Source organism: Xenopus laevis, chromosome 1S (genome assembly GCF_017654675.1).
Source record: "Xenopus laevis strain J_2021 chromosome 1S, Xenopus_laevis_v10.1, whole genome shotgun sequence".
Lineage (NCBI taxonomy): Eukaryota > Metazoa > Chordata > Amphibia > Anura > Pipidae > Xenopus > Xenopus laevis.
Genome location: NC_054372.1, coordinates 33,626,865 through 33,649,152, shown reverse-complemented (window position 1 = coordinate 33,649,152; position 22,288 = coordinate 33,626,865). Strand labels below are relative to the sequence as shown.

The following is a 22,288-nucleotide window of genomic DNA, read 5'->3' as shown; positions in this document are numbered from 1 at the left end:
GGCCAATAAACTGCCGACTCCGTCTGTCAGAAGCGTTTATCAGCCCCTGTATAGGGGCCTTTACTTGCTGCTCAGCTCCAGAGCTCTTTAAGGATAAATATGGCATATATTAATCACTATATGGGTTGAATGTAAGAGGAATATTGAGCTGCTGTATTACACATTGCACACAGCACAAACAAAGGGAAGATGCAGGATTGAAATTGCCTTTGAACTCAGCTCCACCTTTATTGAATGTTGAAAATCAAACAAGCAACACTGGAGGAAGTGGAGACACACGTGAGTCTGTATGTGTATGTACACTCACACGCCACTGCAGGGAAGCTTACACTCTACAAGGAGCCTCAGAGAAGATTTGCATGTGATAAATCCTTACGGAGACTCATTTCCCATCACTGATTTCCATTTAAAGACATAAAAGGAATTTTAATGGCCTTCCCAGAAAGCAATTGCTTTTTCCACAAAGTAAAAGTCTCCTGCCTTACTGAGAATCCCTTGTGGGCTGCACTGCTCACTATGCGCTGATCTTTAGCCTAAACTATTTATAGATTCTCTTCTATATTTTCATTCAACAGTGGAACTGTGCCAAATGCAGGAATGTCTAGGCTTCTGCCTTTGGCATATTTTTGCTAGCGATTATTTATTGATTACAGTGTCATATGCAGATTCCATTTCAGCCATGTCTGAGCCATGCTTTTCAGGTATAAGTAGCACCCAATCCAACCTTAAAGGAGAACTAAACCCTAACTAAATGAGTAGGCTAGAAATATTGAACATTATGTTTTGTGCTTCTGTACCAGCCCAAGGCAACCACAGCCCTTTAGCAATAAAGATCTGTGTCTCCAAAGATGCCCCAGTAGCTCCCCATCTTCTTTTCTGCTGATTCACTGCACATGCTCTGTGCTGCTGTCACTTACTGAGCTTAGGGACCCACTCACAATATACAGTACACATAGAATAGAAATGTCACAACATAAGGCTGATTAGTAATTAATACAGATAATTACTACATGGCAGCACAGAAACCAGTTCAGTTAGCATCAGAATTTAATAATCAGCCCTGTAGCATCAGCTTATATTACAGACCAACCTCATTTTCTGTTTAATAATTCGTGACAACTCCTAATCTTAGCTCCTCAACAGCTGCTCAGAGTCCACTGAGCATGTGAGTGTCACAGACACTTTCCAAGATGGTGACCCCCTGTGACAAGTTTGAAGTCCTGGATCATTGCTGCTATTGAGATGCTGAAACTTTAGGCTGGTGCAATAAGTTCAGTATAAAAAATATTAATTTTTAGGGTTTAGTTCTCCTTTAAGCTATTAACATAGAAGGAAAATGTTGCCATGGGTAAAGTACAGGGTGATTATTTTTAGTGCAGAGTACAGTCAATGCTCTGTGCAATTTTGCACTTATTAGTGGGCAAGAATAACTGAGCTCTTCCATTGTGAGTTCTAACCTGCTGCTATAATGTTATTGCTGAGCTGGAAAGTGTCATTTATTTCACACTGACACTGACTTTCTCCTCCCCTCAGACAAATCCGTGACATAGTAAATTGGATTTTCAGCGAGCAGATGCTGGTTTACTACATAAATGTGTTCAAAGACGCTTTTTGGCCAAATGGAAAATTAGCGCCTTCGAAAACCTCAAGGACAGAACTGCAGCGGCAGGAGACCAAACAGAGAGCTCAGCAAAAACTACTTGAAAACATTCCTGGTGAGCTACGGACTGTCCCATGTATCCTTCCACTGTGCCACCAGCTCTTGCTACTTTCCATTTATTGTCACCAACTTTATTACTTTCGCATGTCTGCATATAGAAAAAACATTTTTGAACTTAAAGGGGAACTATTGCAAAAATCAAAAATACTGTATGCTTCCTCATACTGAAGCAAGAAACTTTCTAAATACAATCAATTAGAAATTCTGCATTGTTTCTAAAATAATCAAATTTATCTTCACTATTCCTCTCTCAGCATCTGTTTTTCTTCATTCTGTCTTTATGCAGCAGTTGGGTGTCAGATAGTCATTGACAGTTAGATCCAATATATCTTATAGGGGACTTCCTTTCCTAGCAGATGAATTAGAGCTCACTCAAATAACAGATTCCAGTACAAACAAAATAACTGCCTTTTGCACAAATTCTGCATGTAGAGAGACATGAAGTCTGGTGATTTTAATAGAGTGAGCTCTAATACATCTTCTAGGCAAAAGGAGCCCCCTTATAAGATATATTGGATCTAACTGTCAATGAATATCTGACACCCAACTGCTGCATGAAGACAGAATGAAGAGAAACAGATGCTGAGAGAGGAATAGTGAAGATGAATTTGATTATTTCAGAAACGGTACAGAATTTTAAATTGATTGTGATTAAAAAGTTTCTTATTTTAGTATGCTGAAGCTTATATTTCATTTTCGCAATAGTTCCCCTTAAAGAATAATTCAGATTATTGGTACATGGCAGCTCAGAAATCAACAGACCCTTGAACTTCTCAACAGCTGCTCAGAGCCAACTGATCATGTGTGTGTCACTGAAACTTCTAACAAAATCCAAGATGGGAAACTCCTGTGATATCTACTAGTTATAATGGATCATTACTAGTGATGAGTAAAAAATTATACCAGGTTTCGATGCGAAGAAGATGTCCATAGACTAATAGGTGAAAAAATTATATAGAGCGATGCTGAACCTTTTAGGCTGGTTCAATAAATTAAGTATATAAAACATGGTGTTTCAAGCAATATTCATTTTTAGGTTTTAGTTCTCCTTTAGAGGCAGAGAATCATCAACCAATACAAACTTTATTACCTGAAAGGGATGTAGGTGTTTTAGTAAATGCTGCACTAAATCCTCAAGTCAATCTTGTACTTGGGTACCTAACCAGTAACTAGGCCCTGGTAGAAGGGTAAATACCCAGTGTATATAGACAACGGTTTAGCAAATGCAATGAGCATTAGAAAAAATAATTTGGTAAAAGTAACAGCCCCTTTCCTGCTTGCCATTACTTCATACCACAATCTACAACTTTTCTTCCTCTTCTCTACAAAATATAAAGTGCTGAGATTTCATGTGCAGTAAATAAATGGCATATGGTAAAGCCTAGCATATACACTGAATTATTACATTATTATTTTTTTTTTAAAAAAAGTGGGTATTTTCATTAACCCCAAAAATTTCCCCACCTTGGCCCTCGCATAATTCAGGTACCAGAAAATTTCTAGTGTGAAAAGGGGATAAAAAGAGGAGGCATTTTGTATGCAGCAGCTCTTTTTGCAGCAGAATTGTACCGGGCTACATATAAGCATCATTTATCACTCTTGTGGTTAAGTACGACCAAGGCATTTACAGTAAGTCATGTGACTAGAAGTATTATTTATGGTTATTAGAGCTACAGTGACAATTCCTTTAAAGGCAGAGGAAATCAGATGAAGAGTAGAGCAGAGCTAAACAAAGTGCATGTTAGTGGGCAAAGCCTATATAGCGCTCACATATTACACAGTGCTGTACAGAGATCATACATGATTCACTTCAGTCCCTGCGCCAGTGGAGCTTACATTCTAAGGTCTCCATCACATTCACACAAACAATGTGATCAAGAGCCAATGAACCCGCCTCTGTACTTTTGGGGTGTGATAGGAAAATGGAGAAAACCTGCTAAGAGAACATCCAAACTGCTGGCAGATAGTGCCCTGGCTGGAATTAAACCTCAGACCCCACTAACCACTGTGATTCCTAATTAACAATAAAAAAAACTTTTATCACCTACCCAGTTCTTCCTTTCAGTACTGTGAATAATAACTAAATGGCCACACAGGGGTTGGCTGATGAACTTCAGGGAGGAACTCAACGATGCATCCAGTGCCAACACATCGCCATGCAACGAAACGCATGCGACATGACGGATGTTGTGAAGAAACAGTGCGCTGCATTTTCATCCGACAGTCGGATAAATGTAGTTCTTACCTGCGATTTCTCCCTCACTTCCCTGTTTCTTCACAACATCCGACATGTTGCATGAGTTTTGAAGAAAAGAGTTTTGTGCAATACTCTATGTAATGTTACTTGTGAATATTTTATTCTTGATTTTATTTTTTACCAAAGACTGCCCATTATTGAAACTATTTTTAAGCAATAAATTAAAAATGGACATCTTTATGCTTAGTCTCTACTTCCATATCATATGCCGCGTGTGTGGGGGGGGAGGTGCTGGGGAGATATATATATATATATATAGGACCAAAATGCTAATTTTTACAATATATATTTACAGAATATTTTTGAGTCTAATCAGTGGCACAACAACTCAATGGCAATTGACAGTTGATAGCACTTTTATGCACCAAAATAAGACGATCTCTGAGAATTCTTGGTCTTCTAATTTAGGTTTGCCCTTTGTATTCTGCCTCACTGGTGGCCCTTCAGCTGCTGTCTTACAGGCACATTTATTAGGGGTCAATTCACGTGAGTTTTTTAAAACTACCATTAACTCGAAATTCGACCAATCGAAATTTATTGATAGCTCTAATTTTCTCAGCTCGGATGAATTGAATCAACCTGAAAATTTTTCTAATCCTTCTATTCGAATTAGAAAAACTCGAATCCAATTAAAAAACCTTGAATGTGAGGAAGGCTGCAAACATCACCTCTCCCATTGACTTATATAGCAATACACCGAGTTTAGGGCTCTTACACGCGGTCATTTTTTCCTGCGCTTCCCTGTGTTGCGCTTTCTTCCATTCAGCCGCAGGAGTAGACAAACTCAATTATTGTGAAGGGGGATGTACTCACACAGACGCATGTAAGCGATGGCCGCAGGTGAAATGCAGCATGCTTCGTCCCACCTGCGTTCGGTGCTTACATGCGTCTGTGTGAGTACAGCCCCCTTCACAATAAATGCGTCTACTCCTGCCCTCCCCTGCGGCTGAACAGAAGAAAGCACAATGTAGGGGACCGCAGAAAAAAACGGCTGTTTGTAAGGGCCCTTAAGATGCCAAATAGTCAAATTCAAGTTCTTAAAGGGCCAGCGTATGATGAAATTCGAATTAAAATTCAAATCGAGTTTGGATAATTCACAATTTGAATGTTTTGACCAAAAAAAAAAAATTCTAAAATTCTAATTATCACTTTGACCCTTAATAAATCTGCCCCTTAATGTGCATTATAGCTTCTTTGCTAAATGACCAGCAGGTGTTCATACCAGTGATATAAATGTAGATATTAAACATGACTGTTGTTGTGTCATTCCCAGCAGCCAAAGTCCGGAAGACACTTCACAACCACCCAAACTTTCAGCCATTGCATCCGTGCAGAATGGGCGAAAGGGAAGCGTCCATAAGCTAAATGGACTAATTGCTGACAAACCTGCCTAATACCTAGATATTTAATTCCAAGGCTAAATTATCTATGCATCCAGGCCTTTAATTACTGTATACCTAAACAACTTGTACTGGTGGTTGAACTGTAAATGCAGTTAACAGGTACCCATTCCATGCTGGTATCACCAAAGCGTTGAAATCAAATTAAATCTTTCCATAAATGATGTCAAAGTTCAGCTCAGCAGCTACTTGCGCATCCAGTTGGGCTGCCTAGAAGAGAACAGCAAAATGTAAGTACCAGTCTGCAAAGGACACACACATGGCAGCCTGGTCAAGCTTTATGTATCTAATACATGTACACTATGCCTGCTAAATAACAGTATTGTATATAGATATGTTAAGAGACATGCACCCCTCAGTTGTACAGTCCAGTGCCCAAGTATAAAAAGTCAAAGCTAATAAATATAAATAATAATAAGAGCATTATATATATATATATCTATATATATATATATATATATATATATCTATATATATATATATATATATATATATATATATATATATATCTATATATATATATATATATATATATATATATATATATATATATATATATATATATATATATATATAAACCAAATTGCTGTACAAAAAACGCACAACCAGGTCTTTTCAAAGGTGTCCAAAAAACCAAAATTTTATTTCGACGTTTCGGCTTCTATACTGAAGCCTTTCTCAAGAGGTGTGCACAGTGCAAGTAACAGTCAATATTTAAACACAAAATGGCGCCAAAATTCACAGTATGACGTCATGACCTCATGTGGGCGTTACCCAGTGAATGAGTATAAGTAAAGTGTACTAAAAAAACGTTTCCCCTATGTGGTTGTGCTGAATAACATCCAGCTTAACAGGAGATAGAATAGTAGCTAAAAAGAAAACATCCATTATCCCAGTGTATTGGAGGTCTTAACAAACATCGTGCAGTCAAAGTTAAACTAAGTGAACAATGTGCGCTGTGGTACTGATCATCACTTACCCCCAGAGAGGACCAGGAGTGGCAGAAGGTTTTCGCTCAGTATCGCCTACACGGAGGGAGACGTAATACACATTGCAGCAGGGCACCCCCTCACGCAACAACGCAAACCAGCTGGCCGGCTCCTGTTATCGGTAAATGCCGATCTCCCCGTGAGTCTCTGCGTCTGGACCCGCCTCCTTGTCAGTATCGGGTAGCGCCTGTTCGTAACATCTGTGCGCACTGTCTGTGCAGGCTGCTCAACTCATTATCATAACTCAATTGTGTTAGCCATCACACGCTCAGGGATTGGAGCAAGGGTGAGAATACATCACACTCTGTTCAATCCCCCCTACGTGATCACTCTGGCAGACGGGAGTCATTGTCATAGAGTCCTTAATGCAAAGCGTTCACATGCCCTGAGACTGGGGAGAGGTGCGCGGCCATCATGCTCACTACTGGCTCTGTATGTTTAATCTCTGTCTTATGTTTACTGGGTCTACGGGGTGTCCAGCTGTTGGTTACGTCTTACCTACCTAAGGCCTGTCCATCAAATGGTGCCACTCCTTCTATGCCTTCCTGGGGTCAGAACATGACCAAGATGTACTGAAGCTCCTTTGATCAGATACTGTGAAAAAATAAAAACAAAAAACAACCTTGTAATTACAGCTTGCATATTTTGAACATTCAAAGATTATATGTAATAAAACATTTCCACATTTCTGCAAAATGTTGCAAAGAGTGTATCCATAACATTGCCATCAGCCGATGCTGTTTAAAGGAAATAAAATAGCTACATTTATGAAGAGTCTGTTTAGACCATTGGTACAGACTACACGAACGCATCCCACAGCCCCTTGTATATTACTATCAGTAAAAAGGGGATATTGGGAGAGTCTCATTCAATCCCCTCGGGGCCAATGTGTCCAGAGTGAAAATCCACATACTCTCTCTCTGCAAAAGCAAGAGACCTCTGTTCCCTCCTCTTTTGGGCATCGGTACATGATCTATTATCATATGCCTGAATTGCGGTACTGTGTGTCTCATTTTGAGCCAATGTCAAAAGTATTACAGAGTGCACACCAGGGGCCACCACCTACAGAATTTTTGATTGCTCTGTTGGATCTGGCATTGACACACAACTATTTTTCTTTTAACGACTCATTTTTCTTACAAATATCTGGGACCGCCATGGGCTCAAATGTAGCCCCTTCCTTTGCTAATTTATTTATGCAAAAATTTGAGAATCAACATCTACTACCTATGGGTGGGAATAAGGTGGCATTCTATAAACGCTATATTGATGATTTGATATTGCTGTGGCAGGGAACTGAGATTGAGCTTACTGACTTCCATAAGGCCCTCAATGACTTGGATTCTCCTATAAAGCTGACTATGACGTATGACAAGCACAAGATTGACTACCTTGACGTGAGTATATTTATACATGACAACATGTTTTGTACCACTCTCTTTAAAAAACCCACAGACAGGAATAGCCTCATACAAGCACAGTCTCACCATCCACCACATATGTCCCGAGGGGTTCTCTATTCCCAATTTCTCAGAGTGATCAGAAATAATTCTGACCGGGCGACGGCAGAACTACAACTCACCACCCTGGCAGATCAGTTCTCTTCCAGAGGTTATCCGGAGGCCCTAATTAATCAGCAGTTGGAGAGAGCCCGTCTTCACAGCCAGGAGGACCTATTGCAGAAAAAGGTGAAAACTTCAAAGGAAGGTTTGGATTCCATTTTTCTGACAGAGTGGACAGATGCCAGCCCACAGATCAGAAGGGCACTGAAGGACCGCTGGGAAGTTGTCAGTACGGAAGCGGATTTACCCTTTTATGAGAAAAAGGCACCCATGATAGCCTATAGGAGAGGTCGTAACTTAAGTGACATGCTGGTGGTCAAAAATCTCAGTGGGGGGGCAAATAAAGGAGGCACCTGGCTGGACCGTCCCCTCAAACCTGGTTGTTACAAATGCATTAATTGTTTGACCTGTGGGGGTATGTCACAAGGCACTTTCTTCACACACCCAAGGACGGGGGTGAAGTATAAAATCAAACATAGAGTAACTTGCACATCGGATCATATTGTATATATGGCTTGGTGCCCATGTGGTCTCTATTACGTGGGCAAAGCCACTACAACTTACCGGGAAAGAATGAACAATCACCGCAGTGCAATTAGAAGCGCATTGACCACAGGAAAGGCGGAACAACCGGTTCCCAGACATTGGCTCAAAATGAGACACACAGTACCGCAATTCAGGCATATGATAATAGATCATGTACCGATGCCCAAAAGAGGAGGGAACAGAGGTCTCTTGCTTTTGCAGAGAGAGAGTATGTGGATTTTCACTCTGGACACATTGGCCCCGAGGGGATTGAATGAGACTCTCCCAATATCCCCTTTTTACTGATAGTAATATACAAGGGGCTGTGGGATGCGTTCGTGTAGTCTGTACCAATGGTCTAAACAGACTCTTCATAAATGTAGCTATTTTATTTCCTTTAAACAGCATCGGCTGATGGCAATGTTATGGATACACTCTTTGCAACATTTTGCAGAAATGTGGAAATGTTTTATTACATATAATCTTTGAATGTTCAAAATATGCAAGCTGTAATTACAAGGTTGTTTTTTGTTTTTATTTTTTCACAGTATCTGATCAAAGGAGCTTCAGTACATCTTGGTCATGTTCTGACCCCAGGAAGGCATAGAAGGAGTGGCACCATTTGATGGACAGGCCTTAGGTAGGTAAGACGTAACCAACAGCTGGACACCCCGTAGACCCAGTAAACATAAGACAGAGATTAAACATACAGAGCCAGTAGTGAGCATGATGGCCGCGCACCTCTCCCCAGTCTCAGGGCATGTGAACGCTTTGCATTAAGGACTCTATGACAATGACTCCCGTCTGCCAGAGTGATCACGTAGGGGGGATTGAACAGAGTGTGATGTATTCTCACCCTTGCTCCAATCCCTGAGCGTGTGATGGCTAACACAATTGAGTTATGATAATGAGTTGAGCAGCCTGCACAGACAGTGCGCACAGATGTTACGAACAGGCGCTACCCGATACTGACAAGGAGGCGGGTCCAGACGCAGAGACTCACGGGGAGATCGGCATTTACCGATAACAGGAGCCGGCCAGCTGGTTTGCGTTGTTGCGTGAGGGGGTGCCCTGCTGCAATGTGTATTACGTCTCCCTCCGTGTAGGCGATACTGAGCGAAAACCTTCTGCCACTCCTGGTCCTCTCTGGGGGTAAGTGATGATCAGTACCACAGCGCACATTGTTCACTTAGTTTAACTTTGACTGCACGATGTTTGTTAAGACCTCCAATACACTGGGATAATGGATGTTTTCTTTTTAGCTACTATTCTATCTCCTGTTAAGCTGGATGTTATTCAGCACAACCACATAGGGGAAACGTTTTTTTAGTACACTTTACTTATACTCATTCACTGGGTAACGCCCACATGAGGTCATGACGTCATACTGTGAATTTTGGCGCCATTTTGTGTTTAAATATTGACTGTTACTTGCACTGTGCACACCTCTTGAGAAAGGCTTCAGTATAGAAGCCGAAACGTCGAAATAAAATTTTGGTTTTTTGGACACCTTTGAAAAGACCTGGTTGTGCGTTTTTTGTACAGCAATTTGGTTTACATAATTTTTTGAATTCCGCACCCAGGCAGTTGTTGCTACATAACGAGTGCTCCAGTTTTGTGTACCTATATATATATATATATATATATATATCTATATATATATATATATATATATATGTTAAAACTGATCAGAGAAATATAAGAAGAAAAACAATTTCCTGACCGGAGCAGCATCAAAAGGCTTTCCTTTTCTCACTAACTATATTTTCTACTGGAACTGATCCTGTCAGGCAGGGATCACTGAAGAAGCCCCCAAAGGCTTAAACGTACAGTAGGATAGATTTTAAACAGTGCTAAATGTGTGTGCTAAATAATTATTCATTAGTATAGTTATTTCAAGACAAAACTATTCAAGGCTTATGGCACAGTTGGGGCTTTTTTTGGCAAGACTAATTAAGCTGGCCATAGACGCAACAATCCGATTGTACAAATCGAGGATTCTTACGATTTTCGGACCACGTGTGGAGAGTCGTGACATTTTTTTTCCCACAGAGATCGTTCGTTTGGTCGATCGGACAGGTTAAAAGATTTCTGTCGGCTGCCGAAAATATCTCTGCATGTATTGCCGATCTGACGATTTTCAGTGGGAGACTGTCGCCAGCTTTGTCGGACATAACTTTTGTACGATTGCTGTCAGGGGCAGAACATCGACTGATCTGTTATTTTACTACTTTATTTGATCTGACTGGTTAGTGGCAGGTCGGGAGATGGGGAAGTCCAATCATTCTTTGCATCTATGGCCAGCTTTACTAGAGACAGTCTCTGAGCAAATGAAATATAAAAAAATCTGTTTGCTCTTTTGAGAAATGGAATTCAGTGCAGAATTCTGCTGGAGCTGATGCGTTTAAAAAAAAAATTACCATGACAGTATCCCTTTAAGGCTAATGGCACACAATTTGTTTTCTTTGCGGTCATCTCCAGCAGAGAAAAGCTCATCTGCTGCCTTCTCTCTCTCTCTGAATGTGCTGACAAGTACAGAATCAACCTGTCGTGCATACAGAGTGGATTTCTGTCCAAAAGTTCATAAAGTGTTTTCATGTCAAATCCATACTGTCTGTACCATATTGGCCTGACAGCGAATGCAAATTTAGGTAGTGGATCAGCTTATACCATTTGTGAGCAGAAGAGAGAGTTCCCTGTGAAACACACTTTGTTAAAGGAACAGTAACACCAAAAAAATGAAAGTGTTTTAAAGTAATGAAAATATAATGTACTGTTGCACTGATACAACTGATGTGTTTGCTTCATAAACACTACTATAGTTCATATAAACAAGCTGCTGTGTAGCAATGGCGGAAACTGAATTAAGTCTTTATGGCACTGGTTAAATAGTGGATTATGTTCTACAGAGCTTATTTGCTGTGTAACCTGAGCCTTTTCTCCTTTGAATAGCTGCCCCCATTGCTACACAGCAGCTTATTTATATAAACAATAGTAATGTTTCTGAAGCAAACACTGCATTATATTTTTATTACTTTAAAACCCATATTTTTTGATGTTACTGTTCCTTTAAATCTAGTAAAATTAATTCTAAAACATCTGGACTTGCTGTGTCATCACTGAAGACGTTTCACTACTCATCCGAGCAGCTTCTTCAGGTCAACTGACTGGTGTTGAAGTCCTCGGCATATAAACTCTTCCACTAATCAATCACAATGGCACATTGTAACTCTTCAGAGAGATGCTTTGTTAAAGGGATACTGTCATGGGGAAAAAAAAAATTTTTTCAAAATGAATCAGTTAATAGTGCTGCTCCAGCAGAATTCTGCACTGAAATCCATTTCTCAAAAGAACAAACAGATTTTTTTATATTCAATTTTGAAATCTGACATGGGGCTAGACATATTGTCAATTTCCCAGCTGCTCCAAGTCATGTGACTTGTGCTCTGATAAACTTCAATCACTCTTTACTGCTGTACTGCAAATTGGAGTGATATCACCCCCCTCCCTTTTCCCCCCAGCAGCCAAACAAAAGAACAATGGGAAGGTAACCAGATAACAGCTCCCTAACACAAGATAACAGCTGCCTGGTAGATCTAAGAACAACACTCAATAGTAAAAACCCATGTCTCACTGAGACACATTCAGTTACATCGAGAAGGAAAAACAGCAGCCTGCCAGAAAGCATTTCTCTCCTAAAGTGCAGACACAAGCCACATGACCAGGGGCAGCTGGGAAATCGACAAAATGTCTAGCCCCATGTCAGATTTCAAAATTGAATATAAAAAAATCTGTTAGTTCTTTTGAGAAATGGATTTCAGTGCATAATTCTGCTGGAGCAGCACTATTAACTGATTCATTTTGAAAATGTTTTTTTTTCCCATGACAGTATCCCTTTAAAGGCAAATAACCTGCTCTTCTAATACCACACAGTTTCCAACATAGAAATGAAGGATCTTTACCTTTGAATATAACTGCTTCGCAGCTGTGCTATCTTGTTTGATGCCAAGTCCAAGATGGAGACATCTAGCAAAATAGAATGTGGCTATGGCAACTCCTTTGACAGTGTATGAAGGAAGGCAATCGGTTGTATTTACGAGCAGTTCAATATTGTCATGTGACACAATCCTGTTAAGCAGACCAAAGAAATCCTTGTTAGTATGGTACTTTTGTATCAATCAGGATAACATTTAAAATAATTAGTTTTATAACCAGTTCTTAGGGTGGGCCCAAAACAATCATACTACTAATGTTGCACCATTTACCAGTAACGATCTTTCAGAAATTGCTTTCAATATGTAACTGGTTACAGAATTCCAGCTGTACCTGATGAATGTGTAAATGCCACAGCCTGGCAGTGAATAACACCCCAACCCAGTGATTGTGTGGACCTCTGTTACACTGCATATTGGAAGGGGAAGGCTAGCTACATAACAAAATGTAGATTCCACGCCAAGAAATGTACGGAGCTCTTGAGCAGACTGGGTGGCCATAAAAATGCTTGAAGAGACCTCACCTTATTTCTGAATATCAAGTTTATAATACACAAAAGCCATGAATATTTTGTAAATTATATCATTATAAACGGTGCGTTCTGATGTAATTTCTGTCACACGACTCATTGAAACCTCGGAGTTTCATGACCTGTATAAAAACACTCGGCCTTTGGCCTTGTGTTTTTATATGGTCATGAAACTCCTCGGTAACTTATAATATCCTTATATTTTACAAGATGGGCTACTTTATTCACTATATATTCACTATCCCTCTCTCAGCATCTGTTTCTCGTCATTCTGTCTTCATGCAGCAGTTGGGTGTCAGATATTCAATGACAGTTAGATCCAATATATCTTATAGGGGACTTCCTTTGCTTAGAAGATGTATTAGAGCTCCCTCTATTAAAATCACCTGAAATCCTGTCTCTCTTCATGCAGAATTTGTGCAAAAGGCAGTTATTTTGTTAGATTTTGTTTGTACTGGAATCAGTTATTTAAGTGAGCTCTAATACATATGCTAGTAAAGGAAGCCTCCTATAAGATATATTAGATCATTCATCTGACACCCAACTGCTGCATGAAGACAGAATGAAGAGAAAAATATGCTGAGAGAGGAATAGTGAATATAAACTTGATTATTACAGAAACAATGCAGAATTTCTAATTGATTGTACTTTTTCTTACTTTAGTATGATGAAGCTTATTACATTTTTCATTTCCGCGATAGTTCCCCTTTAATAGGAGGGGGAGGAAACATTTGAAATGACCCAATCAATTTGTATAACAAATGGCTGAAAGCGCTGGGGCACTTTCTTGACAGGTGTATTCCACATAATGCACCACTGAGTGATAATTGCCAACACTTTCAGGTGAGTGACATTCAAAGAGCATGAAGATGTTTTAAGGAGTTTGTCTGCCCCCCAAGCACCTACAAACCTAAGTGAAAATGCTTAGAATCAGCCCACATGCCACTGACCTACTGAACTTAGAAGGAGGAGGAGCTGTGTTCATGGGAACATAGTAAAAGCAGAAGTTGCTAGAAGAGTATCAGAGGAGTAGAAGAAAAAGAATTGCAAAAAAACATTGAAATAAAGCTGAATAAACTGGAATGCTGATAATTTGGGGCTGTGGGAGATGTGCAGTAACATCTGACCAATGCTTCTAATGCTGCCAGTCAGGTTCTTGACAACCATCACAGTCCACAGTAACACCCACTTCTGGATATCCTGCAGCCAACCAGATACACTTCAACGACAACACTCTGAAAACCGATGACTATCGGAAAATGCTAAGGAATGCTGTGGGAAGTAGTTAAACCAGCTGAGGTCTTACAGGAGGCTGTCCATCCATGTTAATACCTAGATGCACTTATTGAGAATAAAGGTTGGATAACTTACTTCTTGGCTAGCTCCACAGCCTTTGTGTAGAGTTTCCTCTGATAGTAGCAGCTGACCAGATGCCCCTGTGCATATACATTTCCACGCTCTGCTGCTTCCTTCAAACACTCTATTGCAGCCTGCACATTCTTCTTTATTCCATTCCCATACAGGTACATAACACCCAGCGCCCCTTGTGACTCCAGGCTACCGTTGCCACATGCTTCGGAATGCCACAAGAATGCCTTGAATAACAAATGAGGTTTTCTGTGTTAAACTTATTTTAATATTTGTACCAGGTTAAACCCTGGATGAGAATGTTAGAAAGAAGCACCATGATAATAACCTGTAAAATAATTAAAATAAACTGCATCATACTGAGCCAAATATTACAAAATCCTACTCACTGAAGTGCCACGTTAGAGCTGCTCAAAAATGGTATTTGCGCTTTATTCAGGGGCACTGACACTATTAACATTACAAAAAACATAATAATACTCATAATAATACTTGAAAAATTTTAGAGAAAAGAATCCCCCTTATATCAAATTATCACTTAACACCAGATACTTATTCAGCAGATATATCTCACTTATTCTCTAAAGGTTTAATAACACATCAAAGCTCCAATTTTGCTAATACAATCAAAACCTAATTTAATTACATCATTGTGGATTATGATAAACAGATTATGCTGATTGGAGCAGCATTCCAGAGGATATATAGTGAAGCAAGATCCAATGTACAAGTTATTCCGAATTGAGAAAGCCAGTTGGATGACTGGTGAAACGTCTTCAAGAAAAACACAGCAAGTCCAGTTGATTTGACTTATTTCTATAGATATACCATGACCTGGATGAATGAGAACTTTCACAAACATATTCACTAAAGGTCCAATAGGATTTATTTAATCCCAACGAGTAAAGTGCAGTGTAATAAATAAAGTATTAATTACTTAAATTAATTAAACAAATCAATTAGTTTTTTAGTGATTTCCCAGTATACAATTAATTCGTTTTTATAAAAATAAATTATCATTGATTTAAAGTACAGTGCAATAATTAATCACTTGTTAAAAAAATCACAGTTTATATTATCAAGATTATAAATTGGAGAATTAATTGGTCGCCGGTAAAAATGATTGGAATGAATTCATTAAATAAACTGCTCACATTACATGAAATCTTAGATAGGAAAATGAAATAATGAGAGGTGGAGTTGTCCTGTGTTCTGCCTAAATTTTTGCTTTCCCCTGGGACACCACAAAGCTTGGAGAAGACGGGGTAACCGGGACTGTGGTCTCGTTTTTTACCTGCCCTATACTGTTGCGAAGAAACTAGCTAAGACTCAAAAAACACAAATCGTCGGCCCCTTAGAAATGTAGCAAAAGAAGAGAGATATATATTATGTGAGGAAAGCAGTCCTTCCCAAACACCACCTCACCTTGTTAGTCACGGACTGAAAGAGTCGTTTTTAAAATGTAAACCTCCATCTTTTACACATAAACAAGTTCAATTAAATTATAAAAAGGAGGAGAGCAAGTTCGCCTAACTAAGGCGAACTTGCTCTCCTCCTTTTTATAATTCCTCAACCTTGTGACTGTTGCTAGGGAGATGCAGGACATGAGAATCACAGTAACAGGAGTAAAATAATCAAAACCTTCAATTAAGAAAAAAAAAAGTTTAACAAACCTTTTGCAGATCCACATTAGGTGGGCTTGAATAATACATCCCCAGCACACTCTGTGCCTTCAGGCTTGCCTTTGGATTTCCATTATCAGCAGCAAACAGCCACCACCTTTCAGAAACACAGGTACATCAAATAAGCATTGGATTAAGTGAAGATAACCACAGGCACCAGTGAAATAGTTACCTTTCTGCTTCTTTGTCAGAATGAGGAATCCCGTAACCTTCAAAATACGCTCGCCCCAAATTATAGGCGGCAGCATATTTTAGGTGTTTTGCACTTGGACAGTCTGACGTAACGATTCTTTCCATATACTTCACTCCTTTCCTCTGGAAAATGCAAATAACACATTTTCATTCACTTGTTTAATGTTCCACATACATGGAAATTATAGATGAATTAATTTTCATGGGATTTGTTAGATTTGGATTATACTGGAAACGGTTGCATGACAAATTCAATTGGATGTGTAGTAAAAGTCCAAACGCAGATGAGCATAAAGTTTGTTTTAAGTTTAATACTACAATAATATATGATAAACATAAGAAATACCATAATACTAGATTATTGGATTACACACATGGTCTTCCTGAGTTCCCAGCCCATCGTAATACATCACTCCAGCCTGATACAAAGCTTGATTATCTTCATCTTTTACTTTCTCAAACTGCAACAAGGCATCTTCATACCAGCCCTGAAGAAAAAAAATACAATGACATTTAGGGGCAGATTTATTAAGGGTCGAATTTAAAATTCTAATATTTTAATTTTTTTTTTATGGTCAAAATTCGACCAGGGAATTATTCAAACTCGAATCTAAATTTTTAAAAAATTTGAATTAGATTTTCGAGATTTATCATACTGTGGCCTTTTCAAGAAGAATTCAAATTAGAGTATTCGTCACCTAAAACCTGCCGAACTATTGTTTAAATCAGTGGGAGAGGTCCAATTTTGGAGATGTTTGTAGCCTTCCTGTCATTCGAGTTTTTTTTGGAGAAAAAAACTCGAATCGAGTTTGATCTAATTCGATTCGAGTTTTCGGGTTGTTTAAATTCATCCGAGTTTAAATAATTTTATTTTATTAATAAATTTCCCCAAGGCGAATTTCGAATTCATTCTAATTTAATTTTTTGTATACAATGGGGTCGATGGGAGACAGCATTTCCGTAATTCTGAGCTTTCTGGATAACGGGTTTCCAGAGAACGGGTCTCATACCCGTACCTGTATTTGAACATAATTTCCTTCATCACAAATTAAAGAAAATCCAACCTCCTCAAAGAAAAGCTGCCCCAGAAGAAAATTTGCTTGAACATCCCCTTCTTTAATTCTTGATTTTAAGAATGTTTCAGCTGTTTGCAGTAAATCTTCATGGCTGTAATCTTAAAAAAAATAGGCAAATTTACTATGTGAAATATATACAGTTATACAGTATGTTTTGGTAAGTCATAGTTTGGGAATCATGAATATAACTGCCTGCCAGCTACGCTAGAACCTATTTGGCTTTTTGAGGACACTTCTGGGGCGTTCCCAAAAACATTTTGGCATAAACATGTTCAAAAAATGCTCAAAAAAATGTTGTACATACGACACAAAAATAGCTATGCCCACTTTTTAAAATAGTTTATTGAATATTTTTGAGAATTCACAAGTTTGAGTTAAAATGAACAGAAGCTGACTAGCTGTGTATGAACTGAATACATCTGTATGGTTAATGCTTACGTTTCTGAACCCCACTACTAGTGACCTATAAAGACCCAGGGGTGGCCAGGATAATAATGGACAAACAGGAAAAAGACACACAATAGTGTCAGAGACATTTTTTTTATGTTTTGTGGTGCTCTATGTACTGAGACGCTCTACAACACCCAGCTACCTGCCTAAGTCTGTTGTCGGTGGGATGCAACACCAATTTGAGGGTAGCATGCTGCATATTACTGATACAAATATTACAGAAATCCCACTAAAAATCATCCTGATTTATAAAAATGTATCTGCCAGGTATGCTAAATAATGTTCTATAATGTTGAAAAGGGCAAGCGCGTTTCATGACGATATATACATACATTATATATTTTAGTGTTCATGGAAAGCTCACCACTAGATGGCACATCTTAGTGCAAAATTAATTTTACCTCTAAACTTGGAGTTCTCAAGCACACATGGTGTTAATCCGTAAAAATGTAAAGGAATGTGGACAGCATGACATCATAGAGAGCTCTTCAAAATAATATGATTCTGAATTATTTTGTGGTTACAGCTGCAGTGCGCTCAAGGCATAAGTGTGCAGCTCCAAAATGATGACTGATATAGTTTTTTGTCCACAACACATAGTGAACTGTTAGCTAACATCTTTAATTGTTTTCGTTTATGGCTAGTGGGAATCAATAGAAGCCAAGTGATATGTCCTGTGAGCAAAGCATTTATATACGTACATGGTTGCAAGAGTGCTTCACTTCTGTTAGTAAGGTGTACAAGGTAAGGCATTCTGTAAAATTGTGGGAGTAGGCACGAGCACTTTATTTAGAGTAGCCCTATCCAGCTTATGATGGGTAAACCAAGACTTTAATATGTTTCACAATTGTCTTTACCCTGATCTTTGCACGGTGGAAAATCTGGCAGCTGACTCAGAATATACAAAACGGTTCCCTGCTCACTTTTTGGCAGACACTCTGAGCGAAGCTTCATTTTTCTTCACGCTGTAAGGATGGAAGGGCAGAACAGAGTTATTGGCATTGCAAATCCCATTGTTTCAGTTACATGTGTTTAAAAGTAACAAATGTATTTCTGCTGCATTCTCACCAATGCTAAGGAGCTAGTCAGACAAAACGGGAAAGCTAGAGTTAATTTCATGCACAGACTTGACACATAATTGGTATTATTGAGACTGGTGGGATGAGACATGTGACTGTGATGTGGATGGATATCGCTTTTGCAGGATAGAGCATTTGGGAAATACTAATCATAACATGGTCTCCTTTGAGGTTATGTTGTTAAGAGGAATGTCCAAAGTCGTACTTCTACAATTAAATATAACTGGAGGTTTTCTGTCACAGGCAGTGTTAGAGACAAAGAGGACACTAAATCATTATCTGAAGGGTATTTCCAGTTGCACAATATAGGCAAATCGATGGCCCTTTGAAATGGATGGATTTAATTACACATGAAATGATGTGTGATCTTTACTAAGGGTAAAGACACATGGAGCTACTAATAGCAGCTACTTGTCACTACTATAAAACGCCAGAAAATACCCTGTCATAGTCAATGCTGAGAATTGCCTCTGCTAAAACACACGTAGACTGTTATCAGTAAATTATCATCTATTTTTTGTAGCTGTGAAAAGTAGATGCTACTAATAACTCCGTGTGTCTTCATCACAGCAACTCTGTAGCTCTGAGGAAGTGCCGCACGAAACACGAAAGCTTGTTTGCACGATATTAGCCACAATATCACTATGTGTGCTTAAATAAAGTTGTTTATGAAGGTGGAATTATGGTCTCTGTGGAGATTGTCTGGCAGAGCGCAATGGTCGCATTTTGACTGATTTAATCCATATATCTTCACCCTAATGTGGACCAGCAGCTCTCTCTATGAAAAGTTTGCTGTATTGAGGAAACTTTAGCTTTGTTTGTATACATGTGTAATATTACCATTTCTGGGTATTCTGAACACTACTGACTTCAGTACATTGTGTGTAGTGTGACTTTAAGATATAGTATTGTGTGCCTGCTCTTATTAAAAAGAACGTATCATATAATGTCTTTGTTATTGTTGCTTACAGGAACAGTTAAGTGTAAAAATGAAAACCGGATAAATAGAATGTGCAAAATAAAAAAAAATGTTTCTAGTACAGTTAGCTGAAAATGTGACCTTTAAAGGTGAAGGAGAGTCTGTTTGCACTTGGGAGTGCACTTGGTTATGCACCCCCAAGTGATTGTATTGACTTATCTGAAACCCTGAGCCAGTGCTCCTATCACCCTAAAACTGCACTGGGGTTATACCAGTGATCACCATGGAGCGACCCTCTTCCATCTTCCTCTGTCTTCGCGCGCATGCGCAGTAGAACGAAAAGCCAAACTATAACTAAAAAGTCGGCTATTTCATTCAAAAGCACATGCGTTTGCTCCGGGAAATTTGAATAAAGAAGAAGCCGGAAGAAGATCTCTCCGTGGTGCTCACTGGAAGAACCCCGGGATGGAGCAGTTTTCTGCAAACAGACTTTCCTTCTCCTTTAAAGGCTGGAGCGAACAAGATGTCTAGCATAATAGACAGAACCCATTACAATGTAATATGAAGTGATATATATATATATATATATATATATATATATATATATATATCTATATATCTATATATCTATATATATATATATATATATATATTGTAACAAAAAACCGCACTCACAGGACTTCAAAAAAAGCCGCAAAGGCTGTGATTTATTGATCCGACGTTTCGGCTACAACTCTAGCCGTCCTCAGGAAGAAACAAACCAAACAGATGTGTGGTCAAATTTAAAGTGAAGAGTTGGTGCCAAAAATAGCCTGTGACATCATCACCAAGCGCCCACCATTACCAAAAAGTCATGTGATAGACAAAGTCATGTGATTGACAGAGTGTCAAATGTAATTAGTGAACCCCATCAAGCCTGTATCAAAAGGGCCAATATATACAAGTGATAATAGTGGGTGATCCCTCTGATCGTGATAAGAGAAAAATGCATTAAAGTTAAAAACTGCGATTGCCTAGTAACAGGCCTCGCACTAGAAAAGACTTACTTTTCTCGCAGTTTTTAACTTTAATGCATTTTTCTCTTATGACGATCAGAGGGATCACCCACTATTATCACTTCTATATATTGGCCCTTTTGATACAGGCTTGATGGGGTTCACTAATTACATTTGACACTCTGTCAATCACATGACTTTGTCTATCACATGACTTTTTGGTAATGGTGGGCGCTTGGTGATGATGTCACAGGCTATTTTTGGCGCCAACTGGACTTTATATATATATATATATATATATATATATATATATATATATATATATATATATATATATATAGAAGGCACAGTAAATTAAATTAATCCTTTGTGTGCCGGCTCTCTTGGTCAATCCTGTGTTACCTGTAACCAATTAGTATAGCACACGAACATAGAAATGCAAATAGAAATGCAAAATCCATTCGCTTTGTGTCAGTTCCACATATTCCATGTTCTGACACAAATGGTTAAAGTGGTGATGAGAGCCATTAGTCACACAGGGAGCTAAAGGCAGTCTGAAAAGTGCTTTTTTATTAACATGACCTTAGGGATAGAGGAGTGCTGGGCAGGGGGTTACACACACACTATTTACCTTTGTAGCATTAATTAGGACACTGCTCTGAGTTGAGCAATCAAGTACCTGTTTAGCTGCCAAGTGCCAACACCTGACATTCATTTCCAATGACAGTTTATAGCAGAATGGTCACAGAATCGCTCAAGGGACCCATAATGTGCCAAGCCCCAACTTAAAGGGTCAATGAGATACCCGAACTGCACAAATCACGCTCAATTGCAACATGAACCTAAATTACTTGTACCAAAAAACGCACGCAAGAGCGTGTGTTCTCCAGAAAATGTCCTAAAATGCTTTCCGTACCCTATCCCCTATCAATTAAGAATCAATCGCCAAAGCACCACAGCACATTCCAACTCTGCCCCAGTCTGATTTCCGGTTATTTAGTGCCCCCCAGCAGCCACAGGTTTTCCAGATATTTACACTCCTTCCTCCCTGAAAGTTCTCAGGTGCCTACACGAGGATCAGATGCCCATTATCTGTGAATGAAAAGGCTTATCACCATGTAAGAAGCGTGTCCCCCGGCAAGCCTCACTGTCGCGCACACGGAAGTTCCCAACAGAACGCTAAAGTCGGAGCTGCTCTGCGCCCACCGGACATGTGATGTTCAGTGTTTGATGCGGTTACGCGGGAGACCGTTGCTTAGTTACCCGGCGCGTGCGCGTAGAGAGAGATACGACTTGCTGACTCCGCCGACATAATGTTTGTGACTGCCGGGCATTTATACACTGCATATACTGAGCACACCATCTGCTACTTTATCCCCTGTTATTGGCATTGGTTTAGAATATTTTTGGAACTGGTAAAATTATGGGCAGGTGGCAATCCCCGGGGAACTGGGGGCCCAGGAGGTATAGAGGCCCCATGAGGCCCAAATTCATATAGATGTTAAATAAAAATTGGTAAAACAGGTTAACATATAGACATTTTGGGGGCCTG

The 22,288-nt window shown here is 39.2% G+C and overlaps 1 protein-coding gene across 4 annotated transcripts; it reads right to left on the bottom strand.

Annotated features, from left to right (window-relative positions):
* Positions 1–3,354: 3,354 nt before the first annotated feature.
* lrp2bp.S (LRP2 binding protein S homeolog) lies at positions 3,355–22,052 on the bottom strand. 4 transcript variants are annotated; one of them, XM_041574977.1, is made up of 10 exons: positions 21,852–22,052; positions 18,601–18,708; positions 17,282–17,391; positions 16,592–16,705; positions 16,198–16,340; positions 16,017–16,122; positions 14,347–14,570; positions 12,416–12,581; positions 6,869–6,960; positions 5,306–5,587 (listed from the first exon to the last, which is right to left on the bottom strand). In XM_041574977.1, exons 2-9 carry the CDS (start codon positions 18,695–18,697, stop codon positions 6,883–6,885), a joined length of 1,038 nt encoding a protein of 345 aa, XP_041430911.1. In that variant the 5' UTR covers positions 18,698–18,708; positions 21,852–22,052; the 3' UTR covers positions 5,306–5,587; positions 6,869–6,882.
* Between the last annotated feature and the right edge of the window lie 236 nt (positions 22,053–22,288).